This window comes from Pelmatolapia mariae, linkage group LG6 (genome assembly GCF_036321145.2).
Source record: "Pelmatolapia mariae isolate MD_Pm_ZW linkage group LG6, Pm_UMD_F_2, whole genome shotgun sequence".
Classification (NCBI taxonomy): Eukaryota; Metazoa; Chordata; class Actinopteri; order Cichliformes; family Cichlidae; genus Pelmatolapia; species Pelmatolapia mariae.
The window spans coordinates 25898656-25916724 of NC_086232.1; the positions used below are offsets into that span (position 1 = coordinate 25898656).

An 18069-nucleotide genomic window follows, 5' to 3' on the forward strand; every position below is an offset into this window, starting at 1 on the left:
GGTGTTAATCAAAAGCAGTCTGAACTCATATTCACAAATCGGCCTCATATGAGCTACATGAGGTTTAACACATTATATGGCAGATCTTTGTGGGCGCTCTTTGCATTGTAAATCATGGCTGACTATGAATGGATTGCAAAGCAGGCAAATTAGGTTTTTTTTACATACGCACAGGTGCGTACATGATTTTGATGATGGGATTACTTAACACGTTGAAGAAAAAATAAATACTTTTAATGATGCAAAACCATTTCATAGAATAGTAAGAATATTGTTTCATTTCACAATCGCTACGAGAAATGATGGCTTGGATTTATTCCAAAGATCACTGTTACTGTACCACATCTCCTGTTTTATTCAGTAGTAGCACAAGTGTGGTAAACCACTGACACAAAGTTAATAAACAGTCTGATGATTTGTGGTATTGGCCAGTGGATAGTTATGCCAACATGTGCCGTGGACTTGTCTGAATTTATGGTCAAAGTAATATTCTTCCATACGCCGCGTATACTGCACACACTCGCATAAGCTCACACAGGGGAACTGAACCCTTCTTACCGGCTGGTCGGCCTTGTTGATCCCATACAGAAACAGAGACTCAGCAATGAAGAGGCTGATGCAGAGGTTCTTGTGAATGGTGTTGCGATCGCTCTGAAGCCCTCTGAAGAAGCAGAAGGTGAAGATGCAGATAAGCAGGCAAACCAGTGACAACAGTATGCCCACCCACGTGATGACATCCAGGAGCACGTCGTGCATGCTGCCTGTTTTCTGTGAAATGTGCAAACAGAGAGACAAGTTTAAGTTGATAATTCAATAATAACAATGTCATTTACAGCTACTATAGCTATGCATAGCCTTGGTATGCTAACATCATACATGAGTCATACTGTTGTAAGGTGAAACAAACTGTAGGAGCAGACAGTTAAACCCCCCCACCCCTGGCTTATGTGAGTCTGGCTGTGTGTCGTTGAGCGTTCAGGGCCACAGCGTTACGCTGTGTTGCACAGGTGTGCTGGCTCTATCCATCAGTGTCCTGCAAGCTGGCAGGTAGAGCAATGTTCAACCTAGCGCTGTTGTGATGGATCTACTGCTCAGACCCTCACACTGCGTTCACACAGAGCAGCCGAGCTGGCTCTGACCATGACCCCTTTGGAAGAAACACGCATCCTAGCCCACGGGGAGGGAATAGGTGTCGCGCAATATCCAGAGTTACAAGGGCTGATTTGTGTAAAGAAACTTGGTCTTAACATAACAAAAGAGAGAGAGAGACAAAAAGTACTTATCCCACACATGGCGGGAGAATAATGCTTTTATTAACCACCCACTAAGGCTCATGGATAGCTAAAAAAAACCAAAACAAAACCAAAATCTGAAGAAAAAAAACATGTTTTCACTGTCTGATCAGTCAAGCATCACTTTTAGAATGAAAATAAGACCTGAAGCTTATTTTTGTATCTGCTTTAGTAATCCAGAACTCTGAGATGTTTGAAGTACATTTTTTCCCCTCAAATCAATGTCATCATGCAGCTTGACAAATCAATTGTAAAGATTTTCCCTGCCAACGTGGTTATTCAGACTCCAAAGATTCATAATCTACTTTTCAGATGTTGTGATCTCTCTTCTTTTCTTCCTCTCCTTCTATTTTCAGAATATGTTGACCAGCCACTGCTAATCAAATAATAAATAACTGACCCCTAGATATCGCCCACCCCCTTCTGGCATGCACAAGCAGAGAAAAATGCCTACCTTGACCTCCACATGGGCCATGAGCACTGCAAAGCTGGTAAGGTGGGTGCAGGAGCAGCTGGTGTGTGTACGATTGGTGGCCAGCAGACGACAGTCCTGCGTAGACCAGAATCCCGTCATGGTGCGCTTGGAGTAGCTCCAGAATGAACAGTTGGGATTGAAATTCTTTTCTGAATGCTGGAAGATGAGAGAGAGAGAAAGAGAGGCAGAGTGTGATTGAGAGAAACCCAGACAGACAGGAAGGAACTGAGAGACAAAAAAGCAGGAGGGTTGGGAGAACACGGGGACACAGAATAGATACTCGGTCATGGGGAGGTGGGAGGCAGAAAGCATGGAGTGGTCGGTGAGCCAAAAAAAAGTGAGAAACTGGTGGGAGGAATTGGTGGAAAAAGGATGTAGAGGAAGAAACACAGAGACAGAGTCAAATACACACAGCAACAAAACAACAAACAGAAGGGACAGAATGTGAGATTGCAGCAACAAATAAACATAGAGGCATGAGAGGAGGTGACAGAGCTGCGTCCATGCTTGTTGTGTGAGATTCTGGAGTGTAGGAGCTGTTTGTGTTGTGTAAACTGATGAAGCTGTGTGCGTTGGGTTGGTAAAGCTACTCTCAAAAAGAGCAAGAGAAACAGTGAGGATTTTTGGTTTTTGCTGCCAACAAGCTGGATCACCAACTGGATAAGTATTTGCTTTTTGGATGCGAAACACAAAATAAAACCATGTTACTGACCACCCTGATTCATACTTATGAAATTCTTATAAAGTTATGTGGAATTCAGTCTGCAGTAATTGCTAATGTTATGATTTGGTCATTTGGGGCAAGTCAAAGCGAGTCGAGCCAAGTTAGTACACAAGTGATCAAAAATGGCTGCAAGACATTTCGATGTTTGAACATCATCCCGCAATGACACAGAAACAACATTTTAATATTTGAGCCTTTCCAGGGCTTCTAAACGTCATGTTTTTGTCTGAATCAGGCCTGAGTTTCATGCCTTATGTCTTTAGGTCTGGTTACTACTACTATATACTGTCATTAAATGCAGGAAGTTTGAACCCAAATGCATACTGCAGAGGTGAACTAGAGGTTAACAAAAAACTAGCCTTTATTCAAACTATTTTAGTCATATAGTCAGGGCTCAATCAGCTAACCCTGAGTCACAGACCCAGGAACATGCAATATACAATGATTTAATACGGAAGTCTGAAAACAACAAGTTTTCTTCAGTTCTTTTTAGACTTCCCTCACTTTCTGTGGAATTATGCACTAAACTAAACTAAAGTACCGAACTAGATCTCTTTTTGGCTTCATAACTGCCATAACTCTTTGTTTTGTCTACAGATTCAACAAGGAGCTGGTACATTACTCTGAGATTTTGGTCCATGCTGACATCACAGCATCATCCAGTTGCTGCAGATTTGTCATCTGCACATCCATTATTCAAAGCTCCGAAAGGCGCTGGAGTAAAATCTGGTGATTGTGGATTGTCATGTTCAAGAAATTAGTTTGAGGTGATTTGAGTTTTGTAACAAAGCGTGTTATCCTGCTGGAAGCAGAGATCAGAAGATGGGTACACTGTGGTCATGAAGGGATGGATGTAGTCAGCAACAATACTCAGGCTGTAGCATTTAAAATGATGCTCAACTGGAGCTAAGGGGGCCTAAAGTGTGCAAGAAATGATCCCCCACACAATTACATCACCGCTAGCCTGAACCGCTGATACAAGGCAGGATGCATTTTATGTTGCTTACACCAACCCATACCATCTAAATGTACTGGCAGAAATTGACATTTGGCAATATTTTCACAGTGTTCCCTTATCCAATTTTGCTTGTGCCTGTGTTTTTGTGTTCTCAGCTGACAGGTGTGGTGTTCTTCTGCTGCTGTAGCAGCAGGACATTTTCACCCAGAGAATTGCTGCTTACTGAATATTTTCTCCTTTTTGGACCTTTGTCTGTGAACCCTAGTGATGGCTATGTGGAGAAATCCCAGTAGATCAGCAGTTTCTGAAATTCTCACACCAGCCCGCCTGGCACCAACAGCCATGCCACGTTTAATGTCTAAGTCACTTTTCTTCTGCTCCATTCTGATGTTCAGTTTGAACCGCAGCAGACCGGCTTGATCAAACCATGTAACTGGCTCATTAGATATTTGCGTTAATGAGCAGCTAAACAAGTGATCCTGATAAAGCATCCAGGGAATATTTTTGATTCCTCTTTTAAAGCCTAACCTGCACTTATCCATTTTATACTCGTTACCTGTACCTTTCAGCAAGTATGTTGTTGACCTCACCTACTTGCTGAGTGGTTGTTGTTCCTCATTGCTCATCTTTTCACTCTTCACTTTCCTCTTACCCCAACTGGTAAAGGCAGACAGCCGCCCACCCTAAGTCTGGTTCTGTCGCAGGTTTCTTCCTGTTAAAAATATTTCTTTTTTCCTCCCATATTGGAGAACTGCAGGGTTTCTATGCAAATATTGTCAGTCTCGACCTTAAAATGACCTATAATGACGTATGATATGATTTGGCATTACATGAATAAAGTAGAATTGACTGGAAATAAATCTTTTCTTTTTTTTTAATTGCTAAAGCCTGTAGGTTGAAGCAAACATTACTCAAATCGGAGTAAGTAGTCAATTTTCGGTAAGTGTTTCCAGCTGTGGACTCTTAGTCAGAATTTACAGCACCAGAACACTATACATGTGAAACTTTGATGGTGTAAACTACATTTCTCATATTGTTTCCTATAAAGCAACACTTTTTGGCACAACAATGGATTTCTATAGAACAGAGGGATTAACATTTTAAACTTCTGGCTACAAACCTTCAATTTCTAGCTGCTTTTGGTCTTTTGTGAGTTTTTTTTACTCACCTGTAGATGTTTGACAGTGAAGACCACAGGCTCTGACAGGTAAACCTTATTGCTCTCCTTGTTAATGGATGCGGTGATGACCGGGGAGTTGACGATAACAGAGTAATTAGGATAGATGGCATCACTGCTCAGTCTGACGCTGGCGTTCTCCGTGGACAGGTAGGAACCCAAGTTCTTGTACAAGACAAACACCATCCTGATCTCACCTGTATGAAAGGGACACGAATAGTGCACTCGATAATTGTTGTAAAGCAATGATGACAGAAATTTGACACTTCAAGTGGGTGAGAAAAGAAGATTGAGAGGCACAGAGAGACAGAAATCACAGTGAGAGTAAGTGCAAGGATGAAAACATGCGATTTCTCTGCTACCATTTCTGCCATGCTGTTTGAGAGTGCTGGCTGACAGCTGGATGGAGTTTCCGTGTTGTTCCGACTGAGGGAATGTCAGGTCTGCGAGGTTCCCATCCGTGCTCAGCCTGGCTACTTCCAGCACTGAAATACGTACACGCAAACACACATGCACACAAAACACGCACGCCCTAATGGTAAGTTATAGCATAGCGCATTACATCAGATTTGTTTTGCAGACTCTTGTAATAACCATGTTTTCTCACTAAGTGCTTCACAGCACAGCACTGGCATGAGTCCCGAAACAGTTTCAAGCTTCTCCTAAACAAAGAAAATGAAAAAGCTGACAGATATCAAAGTGAAATAATGTACATTTTTTTTCCTGCTAAAATAGGTAACAATGTCTCCAGGCAACTGCTCCAGCACTTTGAGGTAGATTATCCACAGCCTCCTCTGTATTGTAGGAATTATTTCAGCGTCCAGGTTCGTTAGCACATTCCTGATTACAGCTATGTAATGTATTAGATAAAGTTTCTAATTAAGAACTAATTATACCTTTGGTGTGTTGCTATCTTGTGTTTCTGAGCAAATTGGTGATTTAGAATGATGCTTTCATGGTAAAAGAAAAAAAAAAGCCCTGCCTCCCTGATCAAATAAACAACACAAGGACATCGCTGATGGAGATGAGGGTAAAAATGGCAGAGTGGGATAAAAGGTGGAAAAGACAGACAGACGAAGAGGTCGTGGAGGAGTGGTTTAGAGAGGTAAAAAAGAGGGTAATCAGAGGAGCCGAATGGATGAGATAAGCAGATACACTTAAAGGAGAGGACTGGAGTAGAGATAGAAAGAAGACTATGTTCTCTCTCAGGCATACGATAGATAAGGCTTTACAGGCAAGAGATACTAACGTATAGAAACGAGCAAGTGGAAGATGAGTGAGGAAGATGGACATAAGCATAGACGTGGGTATGCATAAAGAAAGAGAAACATTGGCTGAGACACCCCCCACCCCCACCACCACTTCCACATGAGCTACATCGACCCACCCACACGCATGCATACACATGTACACACGCATCCACACCCACACACATCAGCGGGGTATCAAAACACGCTGAGTCTAATCTAATTAAAGCATCCTTGTCAAGACAATCCTCCTCCTAAGAAACACACTTGTTCATTATCGTTATCACACGCGCACGCTGTTACCGCTGCGTTATCCTTTCAAATCACTGTTTTGGTTCTAATAATAACACTATTTATTCATCTGCTTAATACTGTGGCTCATAGTCGCACACGCACAATCTAACACAATAATATCACTTACAGTAGCTGCTGTGGCTCCTTTAAAATGCGTCAAATAATTTATTCTTGTCACTCACTCTCATCTCAAAGACTTGAGAAAAGAAAAAAAAAAGGAGGAGGGAGCTTAAAAAGTGCACGGAAGAGAGCGGAGGAGAAAAGACTCAGAGAGAGCAGTGAGGATGAAGGGAGAGAACGAGAGAAATGACAGGCTGGTTATGAATAAAGGGGAGAGATAATCATGGTGGATCTGCCCACTGGATTAGCTGCGAGGGAAGATTAACAACACAAAAAAGCAGAAGAATGTGGAGACAAAATTTCACAGGAAAAAGATCACTTCCTGTTTTTTAAGTTCTTCGGAGAGGCAGTAGCCTACATCTCCACGACTGTTTACGTAATCACATTTATTTAGTGTGATCAGGAGAGAAAGGAAACACTGGAGGAGATGCAAGTTTGAAATTATGCAAGGTGAAACTGTGTAGGATGTCAGTTGTTGAAATGGACTGTTGTACTTAAACTTAAGCGAGAACATAAAGTCGTGTTGTAAGGAGTGACTTTGAGGAATCTTAACGGTCTTTGATTGGAAATGCAGTGATTTTATCATCATTATCTGTGACTGAAATAGCTGTAATTTCATTGCCTACTGATGTGAAAGTGAGCAAAAAGACCCCTCAGAGCATCATTTGACATTCCACCACCGCCGCCGCCCTCAAGCACGCGCTCATCCAGTCTTCCTTCTTATTTCGTTATCATCTTTATTTCTTCCTCCTCCATGGCTTTTTATCTCTAACTGAGTAACATACAGACTTGGTGAATGTTGGTAATGGGGGAATGGCGCGGAGGAAATGTTAAAAAAAATTAAATTGGGTGGAGGGGCGGGGGAGTGTAAACAAGAGGATAACCAAGGGAAACATAACAGATTGCAACTCGCTGATCTGAGAAAAGATGAAACGATGCCTCCAAGTACATATTCCATGTAAAGAAATGAAAATCAAATAAAATTTTTACTCTCCATTAAAACGCGCTTATTCCAAGGTTTGATAATGAGATAAGTGGAAAAAAATATGACAGAAAAAGAGAAGAGAAAGGGGGAAAGTGATGGACACAATGCTATAATAACTATCTGTGTTCTGTTTTTGTCAATTCTGTCTGCAAGTTCAGCAAAGAAAAATATATGGAAACCAATTCATCTCTGCATTGAAGCCAATATTTTTCAATGAGATTTTCACGTTGATGTCTTCACCATGACCTAAAGCTAGCATGCAAAGCTGTATGTATTCTGCTGTACATGTTGCTTTGTATCAAAATATTTAGACATTCAAAAATATATTTAATCTCTTGCAAAGGAAATGCATACTAGGAGCTTTAGCAGTCCAACAGGTATAAGATTGTAGTGCCCTTTTGTGCACAGAATTGTAATTGCTTTGCTTGAATTAATAATATCTGTACACAGTCTACTTACAGTATTAAGAGGATTAAGCACTATAACAGTGGGATCAGTGTAACAGGTTGTTATGCTTAGTCCAGTCACATAGTCACATATTAGTGATACCATTTTGAGTCTTCAAGGAGTCCCTCAGCACTCAGTGTCCCAAAATTCTGATACAAAATTCAGTGTTTTTTCAGCACTTTTTTTTTAGCATAATGGCTACTATCCTAGAAAAAGAAAGTGTGCACTGTTGTTTCCCCTTTTTATCACTGCAGAAAGCAGTACTTCAGAATTCATATACTATGTGATATGTTTATGTTTAGTACATTTATCGACTGTAAAGCCTGCCATGGTTTTTTATTACGTGGTTTTTTGTTTGTTTTCTGTGATCGGACATTTACAGAATAGAAACCTAATGTTATTAGATTAATATTTTGTTCCTTTGACTGTATTAATTCACATCAACATTCACTTGTGCAAGTATTCATGTAATCTTTTGTCTCAAAACTCTAAGAAATAACACACTTGTTAATATCAGTCAGCCACAACATCAAAACCTGGCTGCAAACAGACAGGTGAAGTGAAAAATCTGTCACCTTGTTAAAATACCACTCTGGCTATTCTCCTCTGGTATTAGCAAGGCATTTTCGCTCTAAGAACCTTGGGCCCTGATAATTAGATTGATCTTATTTTCATATGTACAACTACTGTTACAAAGGAAATGTTCTGCAGTGGCCATGATACTCCATGATACACAGAAGGACAGTGCAACACAACAAATCACAAAAACTGCTCAGCAACAGAGCTGCAGTCATTGTCAAACTTCCCAAATCACAATGCAACTGAGCATCACAGCAATCCGCAGGACCCAACGGATGTGCTGCGAACATCCCAGAGGGGCTGTATCCATGCCCCGAAGGGGACCGAACTGTTTTGGCAGTATAAGAGCAAACAAGGATGTGGTTTTTATGTTGTGGCTGAACAGTATACGTCCATTAAGTGAAGGAAGATGCCATCTTTTGACATAATGTGAAGCTAGATACTAAGCCTTGCCTCTAATTTGTATTATGAAACATAGATCTCAGACATTGGGTTTGATAATGCCTGCTGTCAGTGTTGCCTCTTACTATGATATTACATCATGTTCTTAGATCTTCAGCAGACTGAGCTCTTTCATGTTATTATAAGTTCTGTAAGAGGAAAAAACAAAAAAGAAGAAAAAACAGCGAAATCTAACAATTTATTAGTTATTTCTTCTCTTATTTTGTATTTAGGTAAAGACGATGAACAAATGCTTTTGTTCCAGTCAAATCCTGCTTTGACCTTGTCCAAGCACCAAAACCTAAGACTTGACTGGCTCCCTCAACTCTTATGATCCACTGTAAGAGTTGGAGGTTTGACTACAGGCTATCTCAATTGTCAGCGCTCACAAGGTCCAACTGAGTTTAGAGGACAGGAAGGATCCTAACAATGTACTCACGGATGTAGTCAGTAGTCTCCTGCACAGTGTCAGTCTTCAGGAGGTTGTCAGCCAACATAAAAGCCCCGGTCTCCACGGTGTCGAGGAGCAGGGTAGCCGAGTGAAGCTGCTCACTGGTGGGCAGTTCTCGCCACGCTTTCTCAGCTCGTGGATGCAACAAATTATTCACGGTCTCCACCATGGCCTGGGGCAGCAGCAGAGACACAGAGGTCACAAAGAGGAAACGAACATATTTACCACTTATTTATTAAAGGAATGCAAATCCACTCGTGGTGCAAATAACACTGCTACACACCAACTACTGAAGTCAGCTGAATGCATCAGCGAGAATGCAGTTGATTTTCATTTATCATGTTAATAAATCATGATAATCAAGACCAAAAAACTGTTAGCAATGCAAATGTGGCATTCCCATGCAGACACAACAAAGACAAAAACAGTTATTAAATCTAAAGTACATCTTCAAAGTTGAACTCTACACTTTTTAATGTTTATTACACCCTTTTCTTCTCTTTGTGTGAGGATGCTGTGATAGAAAAGCCATCACAGATGTTATGAAAATCAAGCTAAGCTAATTAGCTGATTGCAATCACCATGTGTCGACACCCCCAAACCTGGTTCAGTTTCTTTCTCCCTTTCTGTATTTTCTTTTTTTCAGCCAAAGTCTTATCTTCAAGTTTGAAAACTTGTGCTTGAGGGTCTGAGAAGAAATTAGAGTTTTATCAGATAATGCCTGCTGGGTCATATCCAGCCGTGCAGAACGGGTTTGAATCCAAAAATATGACCAAATTAAACGGAAAAGTGTTGGCTCACATAGATGAAATGTTCCCCATAAAACAATGCTTATTTTGTCTCCAGCTCATACTTCTTTTTTTTTTGTTATGCTTTTAAGAGTTCACCTCCTTATTTTCAGACATGAACGCCACACATACAGTGCAGACACGCACACACATCTTAGAAGACTCTGGGAGAGATAAAGAAACAAAAGAGAAAAGAGAGCTGGAGCAGAGGTGGACAGGAAGGGGAGGGCCATGTGAGAGTGATAAAACAGTCCAGTGAGTCCATGGTGACAGGCCTCCACTGGGAACAAGAGAGGTGGAAAAGCGACTACGGGTACTATCAAACACACACACCTCACACTCCGGTCTGTCTCTTTATTTTCTCTTTCGCTCGCTCTGTAAACCAGCCTTTCTGCAAAGAAACTCCAATCCCTCGCTCTGCCTTCACTCTTTCAATGCTCCTCTCTCTTGAGAAGCGTGGATGGCAAAGTGGGAAAAGTAACACAGGTGCGATTATACAAGCTAAGGGGGACTTCAGTGGGGAATTGCAAGGGCAGGGAGGAAGAGTGAAAGACATCAGTTTATTGGCATTCACACATCCAGCGTTTGACTTCCTTTTTGTCCCTTTCACTCAGGGTTAAGGAGAAGTGAGGGAGCAGGAAGGAGGAGAGGAGACAGAAGCAGTAAACGATGTGTTTTGTGTGCGCGGTGGATAAGTAAAGCCTAAAGAAACAGTGGAGATGATGACTCATGCGAGTGTTGATGGCATGCGCTACAAAACACTTGCCTTTTTGAATTAAAACTAATCCTACCTGTTGTTTCTTTATCCACGTGTAGTTACAGTATATCTCACGCAAGAAAAACTGGTGCTTAGCCAACAAACTAATATGATAATATTATGTCCTCTTTTAGCACTAGCAGTTAATTAGCTGGGATGCATATTGAATGAGTTTGGGAGGGCTACATGTAAACAAGAACTAATTAATCCACTGCTTCGGCAAACAACCAGAATAAGCAGGAGAGGATATGCAGCACACACGCAAAACATACAAACCAGTATCCAAAAAAAAAAAAAAAAAAAAGTTGGTTCACTGTGTAAAACGCAAATAAAAACAGAATGTAATAATTTGCAGATCACTTCAAATCTGTATTTAATTTAAAGTAACACAAAGAGAGCATGTTAAATATTGGAGCTGAAAACGTTTCATGATGTTCTTTTTAAAAAAACTAAATACTCATTTTGAAATGAAAAAATGGACGAGAGCAAAAGAAGACAGGAAATGTGAAACATCTTGCAGCTGATCAGGTTTATGAGTAACATGATTAGGCAAAAAAAGTGCCCTAGAGAATAAGACATGATGTATTAAGACTTTTTTTTTAAGGGAAGGCCAATTCAGCAAAACAAAAGCTTGAAAAATACAACAAAGGAGGATCTGAATTGTGAGGTAGCAGAAATCATTTATCAAGCTAGACAGGGAAACGTTTTATTTTCAAAGCAGGTACTGCTTTTGTCATTTCCCAAATGTATACAGTGTTAAGAACAAGCGATTTAACAATGGTAAATTGGTGAGATCAAATAAAAACTGAACCTATATATAACAAAAAATAAATAAATTTTTTAGACTCAACCATTGTTACGCTGTCTTGTACTGTGTTTGATGAAACAAACAGTTTTTATGATGCAAATCATTTGATTCACATTGTGCACGTCATCTGTGTAAACCAGCAAATGTATTTCTATATTCACTAATTGATACTTTGACAAGAAACTACAAGCTTCAGTTCCTTTCAAAGAGAAATTTCTTAGTTATTTTGCCCATTAATTCCCATTAGTTGTGAAATCCACATTTAAGACATTAAAGTATTAAAATCTGGTACCAACCAGATGGGGAAAAACACCAGCAGTCAACTAAATGATTATGATGCTGATTATAATCAAGCTAATGCCGAGACGATTAACTCGTTGTCAAGCAAGTAGTTCAATAATCAATGAATCATTCGAGCCATTTTTTGAAGCAAAAAATTCTTTGGTTTCAGCTTTTCAGTTTTTCACACTTGTACACTTTTCTAATATTTTAAAATGTTATTAGTTTGTTAATTAAATGATTAATCTTAAAATTGTTGGATACTTGCAAATATCGACAGATAGACCCTTCAAACATCTCTCAGTGATTAGACTCTTCCTTTTTGGAGAGCATATCTAAAACAGCAGTGACAAAATTTTTTTAAATGCATGTGCATTGTGCAAACAAAAATCAGATGCACTTCTATCTTACACTAAGCATTGTGGTCATAGCTAAAGCAGGAAGTTTTCTCTCCCAAGTGTATTCTTCCCGCTCCATCTGACTTCTTTTTAGGGATACTGCCATGATCTGCAACAAACTACCTTAGCGTATCCACAGAAACGATATTTGAAATTTCATGCATCAATCCATCCATTTTCTTATTTAACCTCCTGAGACCCGAACTCTTTCATGGCATGCATTTTCAACTTCTCTTTGCTATTTGGGCTGATTGGGACCTGATGAATGTAAAAACAAAGAATTACCAGATTTTTTTTTTAACCTGATTTTGTCTCTGAGAAAAATGAGATCCACATATGAGGACATTCGTTTTAAATTTTGATAGAACAGTGTCAGCATAATGTCCTCGTAAGTGGACATCAGGCCCTTGTAGAGCAAAATTTAGTATTTTGGTCTAGACAACCCAAAATGGGATGTCCACATATGTGGATGCCAGGTCCTAGGAGGTTAATAACTTTGTTAGTTATTTCTGTGATTGATTTTATACTTTGCTATTTACTTTTGCCTATTTGTATTATTTTCTATTGCATCTGTTGTTGGGTAAGAGGCGGGGTACACCCGGAACAGGCAGGGCGAGCACAGAGAGAACAACCAGTCACACTCACATTCACACATTCACACCAATTTAGAATCACAGATTAACCTTAGGATATCATTGGACTGTGGACGAAAGCCAGAATAGCTGGAGAGAACCCATGGAGGCACAGGTGAAAACATACCGTCCCCACAGAAAGGCCCCAGCTTGGATTTAAACCCATTACATTCTTGCTGTGAGGCGACAGTGCTAACCACCACACTGCTGTGCTGCCCCGACAGCAAAGCTATGCAATGAAGTGTGTTTACAATCAGAATTTCATGTGATCTGTGCTTTATGAGAAAAGGATTTTTAACTTCTTCAGCTGCCTTAATGTCGCATTGAGTGTGGGAACGACATGTATGTGCATATCTCATAAATATATGGTGTAGAAACACATTAAAAGGGACTGAGATACGTGCTGCATGTAACGTATGTGTTCTCATGGCTGTGTGTTCAGTTGAGTGTGTGCACAAGTAGCTAAGAGAAGACTTGTAGTGCATCATTCTGCTCCACTTGCTGTACAGTAGCCGAACAGGCAAAGAGAGATGCTCAGTGGAGAGGATGTCCTGTAGACATGGCAGATATGAATGCAATGGCGCAGCTTTTCATTCATTCACGCGACTGGTGCTTCTCCCAAGCGCTCACTTTGATGTGTTTCAGATAACCCCATTTTTCTACTCTCATTAAACTTTCTATTGCTTTTTATTGAACTTTTGATTATCGTGCATTTTCAATTTCATATAATTTTTTTTTCAATGAAATTTAATTTAATTCGCTGGCACCGAGATTATATCTGAAGAGGAGAAAGATAGGTAAGGAGAAGAAGGGGTATGATTTCCTTGAGGTCCAGACATCTCAGCATCAGAAAGTCAGAGATGGAATATATGTTTGGGTGCGCGCGTGTGCATGTGTGTGCGCGCCTGTAAGCTCTGGTGACATTTCTATCCGCACAAGTATAAGGACTTGAGGGCTAAAATAGAGACAGGTTTTTTTTTAGGGGTCTTCAAAGAGGGGAGAGACTCTGCAGAGACAGATAAGAGTGTCATTCGTTTGTGTGTGTATGAGTGAATGTGTGCGTGTGTGAGGCCACGTATTTGCAGGGTAGGCGAGTGCATGTCTGCACACATATACACAGCACGCACGCACGTACTCACATGCACACACCAGTAAATGGGGCAGAAGTGAAATGCTTTGAAGCGTTGGGGTAATCCAGCGTAAACAGCAGCAGCAAGACAGACTAGAGCTGGGTTGGTCTCCTACTCCGAGCTACACAAGGGGATCGCGAGCACACGCTCGAGCGCGTGCGCGTGGATGTACAGTATGTGCACACTCATGCACGGTAACATGTAACCTGAAAGAGTTAGGACGTCTTGAAGCACGGAAAGATGTGAGACTAGAGAAAAGAATGGAATTTTTTTTTTTCCCTTTTACTCGCTTGGATGAGCTCTGAGAAGGTGCATGTTTTGAAAATGTTTTCATCAGAGAAGCAGGCTTATCTGTCAGTTGTTGTTTGAGTTTGTCTTCCCTGACAGGATGAGTTTGCAGCTAAATCAGGCTTTAAATTCACAGCATGCCATGTTCTGACCTGCCATCCATAAATGGAGGGCAAATTAGACATTGTCATTGAGCATCGCTGTCTTCTCACTGCCCCCTTTATTGTTTGGGGTTGTTTTTTTTCTCTTTTCCTCACATTGCTGTTTCTGTAACTCTCTTCTCTTTTTCTGTTTAATTTCTGGTCCCTCCTTCCCTGTTTCTCATTTCCCTTCTACCTTACAGACTCTACCCCCCTCCATCAATCCACCCTAAAGCATCAAAGCCTCTCCACACCACCAACTTCATCATGAATAAATTGCCAATTTAGTATACATGAAACGAGTCCCCAGTTCCCCAAACGAAGTGAGAGAGGAGGAGAGATGGAGTGTGAGAGTGAGAGCGAAGGAGAGAGAGCGACAGAGAGAGAAAGAAAAGGAGAGAGAGAATTCAATTATTTTTTGTCTCTATTAAGAACCCAAACCTCCTGCCCACTCTCCTCACTTGGCAATTAGTGCTGTAGATAATTAACGAGAAGAGGGCAGCACCACACCACATCCCTAATCACGCGCATTTCTATCTGGCAGAGTAAGGGACTGTTGGTATAATTTTGTTTCACATTACTAAGGCTAATTATATAATCGATCACTCCCAGCCCCCTGCAGAACCCAAAGTGTGTGGTGGTTTTGATTTTAACCTGTAACAAGTTGTCTAAATGGTGCCGCTCTCTGAAACGTGGCACTTGTATTGGATTAAGGAGACACATCAAAAAGTCTGACGGTTGTGATGTGACAGCACAAGATCATTGTTGAAAATATATTTATATATTGCGTGTGCGTACATGTGTGAGTTGTGTGTGTGTCAGCTTGCATATAGTCCTAAACCATGTTCTGTGATGTGACATTGCTGACTGGTGCTGACGTTAAGACTTTTCAGGGGGAGAGTGGGAAAAAAAGCCTGCATCAGGAGAAAAAGAGCCACCCCATCACTAGTGTGTGTGTGTGTGTGTGTGTGTGCCAGGGGTGCCGACAGAGAAAACGAGAGACTGCAGTCTATCTAGTCTACAGCTCATTGATGAGGAAGGTGGGGTCCTTTTGATGTTCTGAATAGTGATTTTAGCTGACCAGAAACATGCCTAAATGACGTTAGATTGTTTTGTTAGCGGTGTCAGCCCATGGCGTCAACACGTACAAACATCAATACAAGCAGACCAGCAAGGATGAAACATAAATGAATACTGAGCCACAAACATAAAGCCTCTATTATTTCTAAGGCAGCGAGGCCGTGATCAACAAATATGCAACAGCATATCCATCATACTCAGTTCTTTCTTTCTGATGCACCAACACAGAGGGCATTTCATTGAATGGAGATGGATAGCGAGTCGTTTGGTTTCAGGCGGGCCTGTTTACAATTCTGCAGACAGAACTGCAAAATAGATGAGCTATTATTGATATTGATCATGGCCTCTTATCAGTACTATCGATTCTGACTGCAAGAAAAAAAAAATTAAAGCTGAAAACAAAAGAATGTCAGCAAACCCTTTGAGGAGACTAAAACTTTACCGGGAGACACAAGTGGGTAGTCTCCCCTGTTAAAATGACCGCCCTCTTCAAAGGGTTGGGTTGCAAACCATAAGACAAATGCTGCAGCGTAGAATTTGAATTCTACGCAGAGCATTGTAATGTGTGATCACATGTACACACGCAAACACAAAAGCTCGCTTGCTAGATTACATGCTGAGTGTTAAAAAGAAAAGAAAAACACGTGGGACTGTGGTGTGGCAAAATAATCAACCATACCAGGAAACGGAAATACCTGTGCGAAAAACCTGCAGGACCTTTCTCTCTTCTGAAGCTGCAAATTCAAACAATTCAGCTGTTAGCGATATAACACCTCTCAATCATACACACGCGCAGACACACAAAGACAGTTACACCCACTTCATTACCACTGCAGGAAAAAGGCTTTGATGGTTAAAATATATTGTTATTCTCCTCATTCGCCTCCTTTTGTCATTCCTTATACTCTAATTGTCTTTCATGCTTTTTCCCCCTCTATTCTTCTTCTCCTCTTTTCTTCCAGATTGTCTTAATAATTTCCTCTGTTCCTCCATTTCTTCCCCCCCACCCTACTCATTCTGTGCATCTACTGTCAAGTGAATTGATGGCATTAATTACTGTGCCACTCGTGCGTCATTGGTCATATTTGATTTCCAAACAAAAATTTGCATAATATGCTAGCGTATTACTCAGTTAGATTTATATGTAATTGGCCCATTATTGAAATCAGGAGGAACACTTTTCCTTTTCAATGGAGGGCTTTTTTCCTCTCTACATATCTAACAGTTAACAGGCCATTTGGTCAACAGCAAAACACAGATTAATTGATTCCACTTACACTTGCTCCAGTATGTATCGACTTCCCACATGTTAATGAATTACTTAGAGGAAGGAGAAGAGATTTAAAGTATGTGATAGTGAGACAATAAGAGGTAAACGGGGAAAAGTGGAAGACAACACCGACAGAGGGACTCGGACGCTAAAGCTAAATAAAAAAGGCAGTGGCTGCCAAAGCGGTGGCAGCAGCTGTCAGTCCGGTGGCTAAACCCCGCCTATCACCGTTGACCTCAGCAGAGACAATCAAGAAACAGTCCAGCATCCACTCAGTCAGTCAATTAGCCAGCCAAGCCAGCCAGTCAACCATTCCCCCGTGATTTAACACACTTTAATTGAATGCCTACATGCCTGCATGGCGCAGAACTAAATTTATCTACAGCCATAACAAAACAGATCCTTTGCATACTTGGAATCGAGTTTCCATTAACGTAATCCCAAAGTGAGCGCTCGAGCCTAATTGTCAACAACGTCTTCGGAGTTGTAGCTCAAAGCCTGAAGTTCATTAGAACAACGAGCTACGGCGTAAAACATGTCCGTATGTTTTAATGAGAATAACTCCTCGTGGCCTGAGATGGACTTTTATTAAATTTGGGTCCTGCTCTGAAAAGAGTTCAGGAACTATGCCAAAGACTAAAAGCAGTTATCTATCAGCCATAATGTCGAGCAAAACTTGTTACAAAGAGCCACACACAGAAGAAGATAAAATACTGTCTAAAAGCAGCTATTTATCATTTTGAAATTTACAGCTTTATGTATGGCTCTTCATCAAACTCTGCACGGAGAGACTTTCCTAACCCCTGAGAATGAGCGTAAGGCAAAAATACTAACAACTGCTGCTTTTCATCTTACTGTTAACATCAAAGAGTCCCTCTATCTGCTTCCCTCTCTCTCTCTCTCTCTCTCTCAATTCTCTTTCTCTTAATTTACTTGCATTTAAACTGCAAAACCCCTCTATCCTAACGCTTGCAAGAAAACGTTGATTTTACTCACTCACTCGCCCTACATTTACCTCTTTTACCTCTTATTTCTCAAGACAGTACCTTGGTGAGGCTGCGGGCAGCACTGTCCTTGCCCCCAGGGGTGAGATTTCTGAGTTGGACGTCCAGCAGTTCGACTAGTTGGACCATGGCCCGCACTGTAGATGGCACATCGCCAGGATGCAGAAGTCCTTTGGTCTGCTCTGCCAGTTCCCTGGCTACAATTGCTGCCGTCTCGCCCGACCGAAGCTGCGTGTCAGAGTGGATGACAGGGTATGGGAAAGTCACAATGTGCAAGAAGAGATGGATGGCAGTAAAGAAAAAAA

At 41.0% G+C, this 18069-nt stretch overlaps 1 protein-coding gene across 1 annotated transcript in view; it reads right to left on the reverse strand.

Moving 5' to 3' along the window:
* Positions 1-18069, reverse strand: part of adgrl3.1 (adhesion G protein-coupled receptor L3.1) — a 115892-nt gene that overhangs the window by 22382 nt on the left and 75441 nt on the right. The window contains exons 10-16 of the mRNA XM_063476368.2: positions 17807-17992; positions 16186-16224; positions 9179-9362; positions 4989-5111; positions 4618-4823; positions 1747-1923; positions 559-768 (exon numbers count right to left, since the gene is read on the reverse strand). Coding sequence (XP_063332438.1) covers positions 559-768; positions 1747-1923; positions 4618-4823; positions 4989-5111; positions 9179-9362; positions 16186-16224; positions 17807-17992 — 1125 coding nt within the window. The remainder of the gene's footprint in view (positions 1-558; positions 769-1746; positions 1924-4617; positions 4824-4988; positions 5112-9178; positions 9363-16185; positions 16225-17806; positions 17993-18069) is intronic.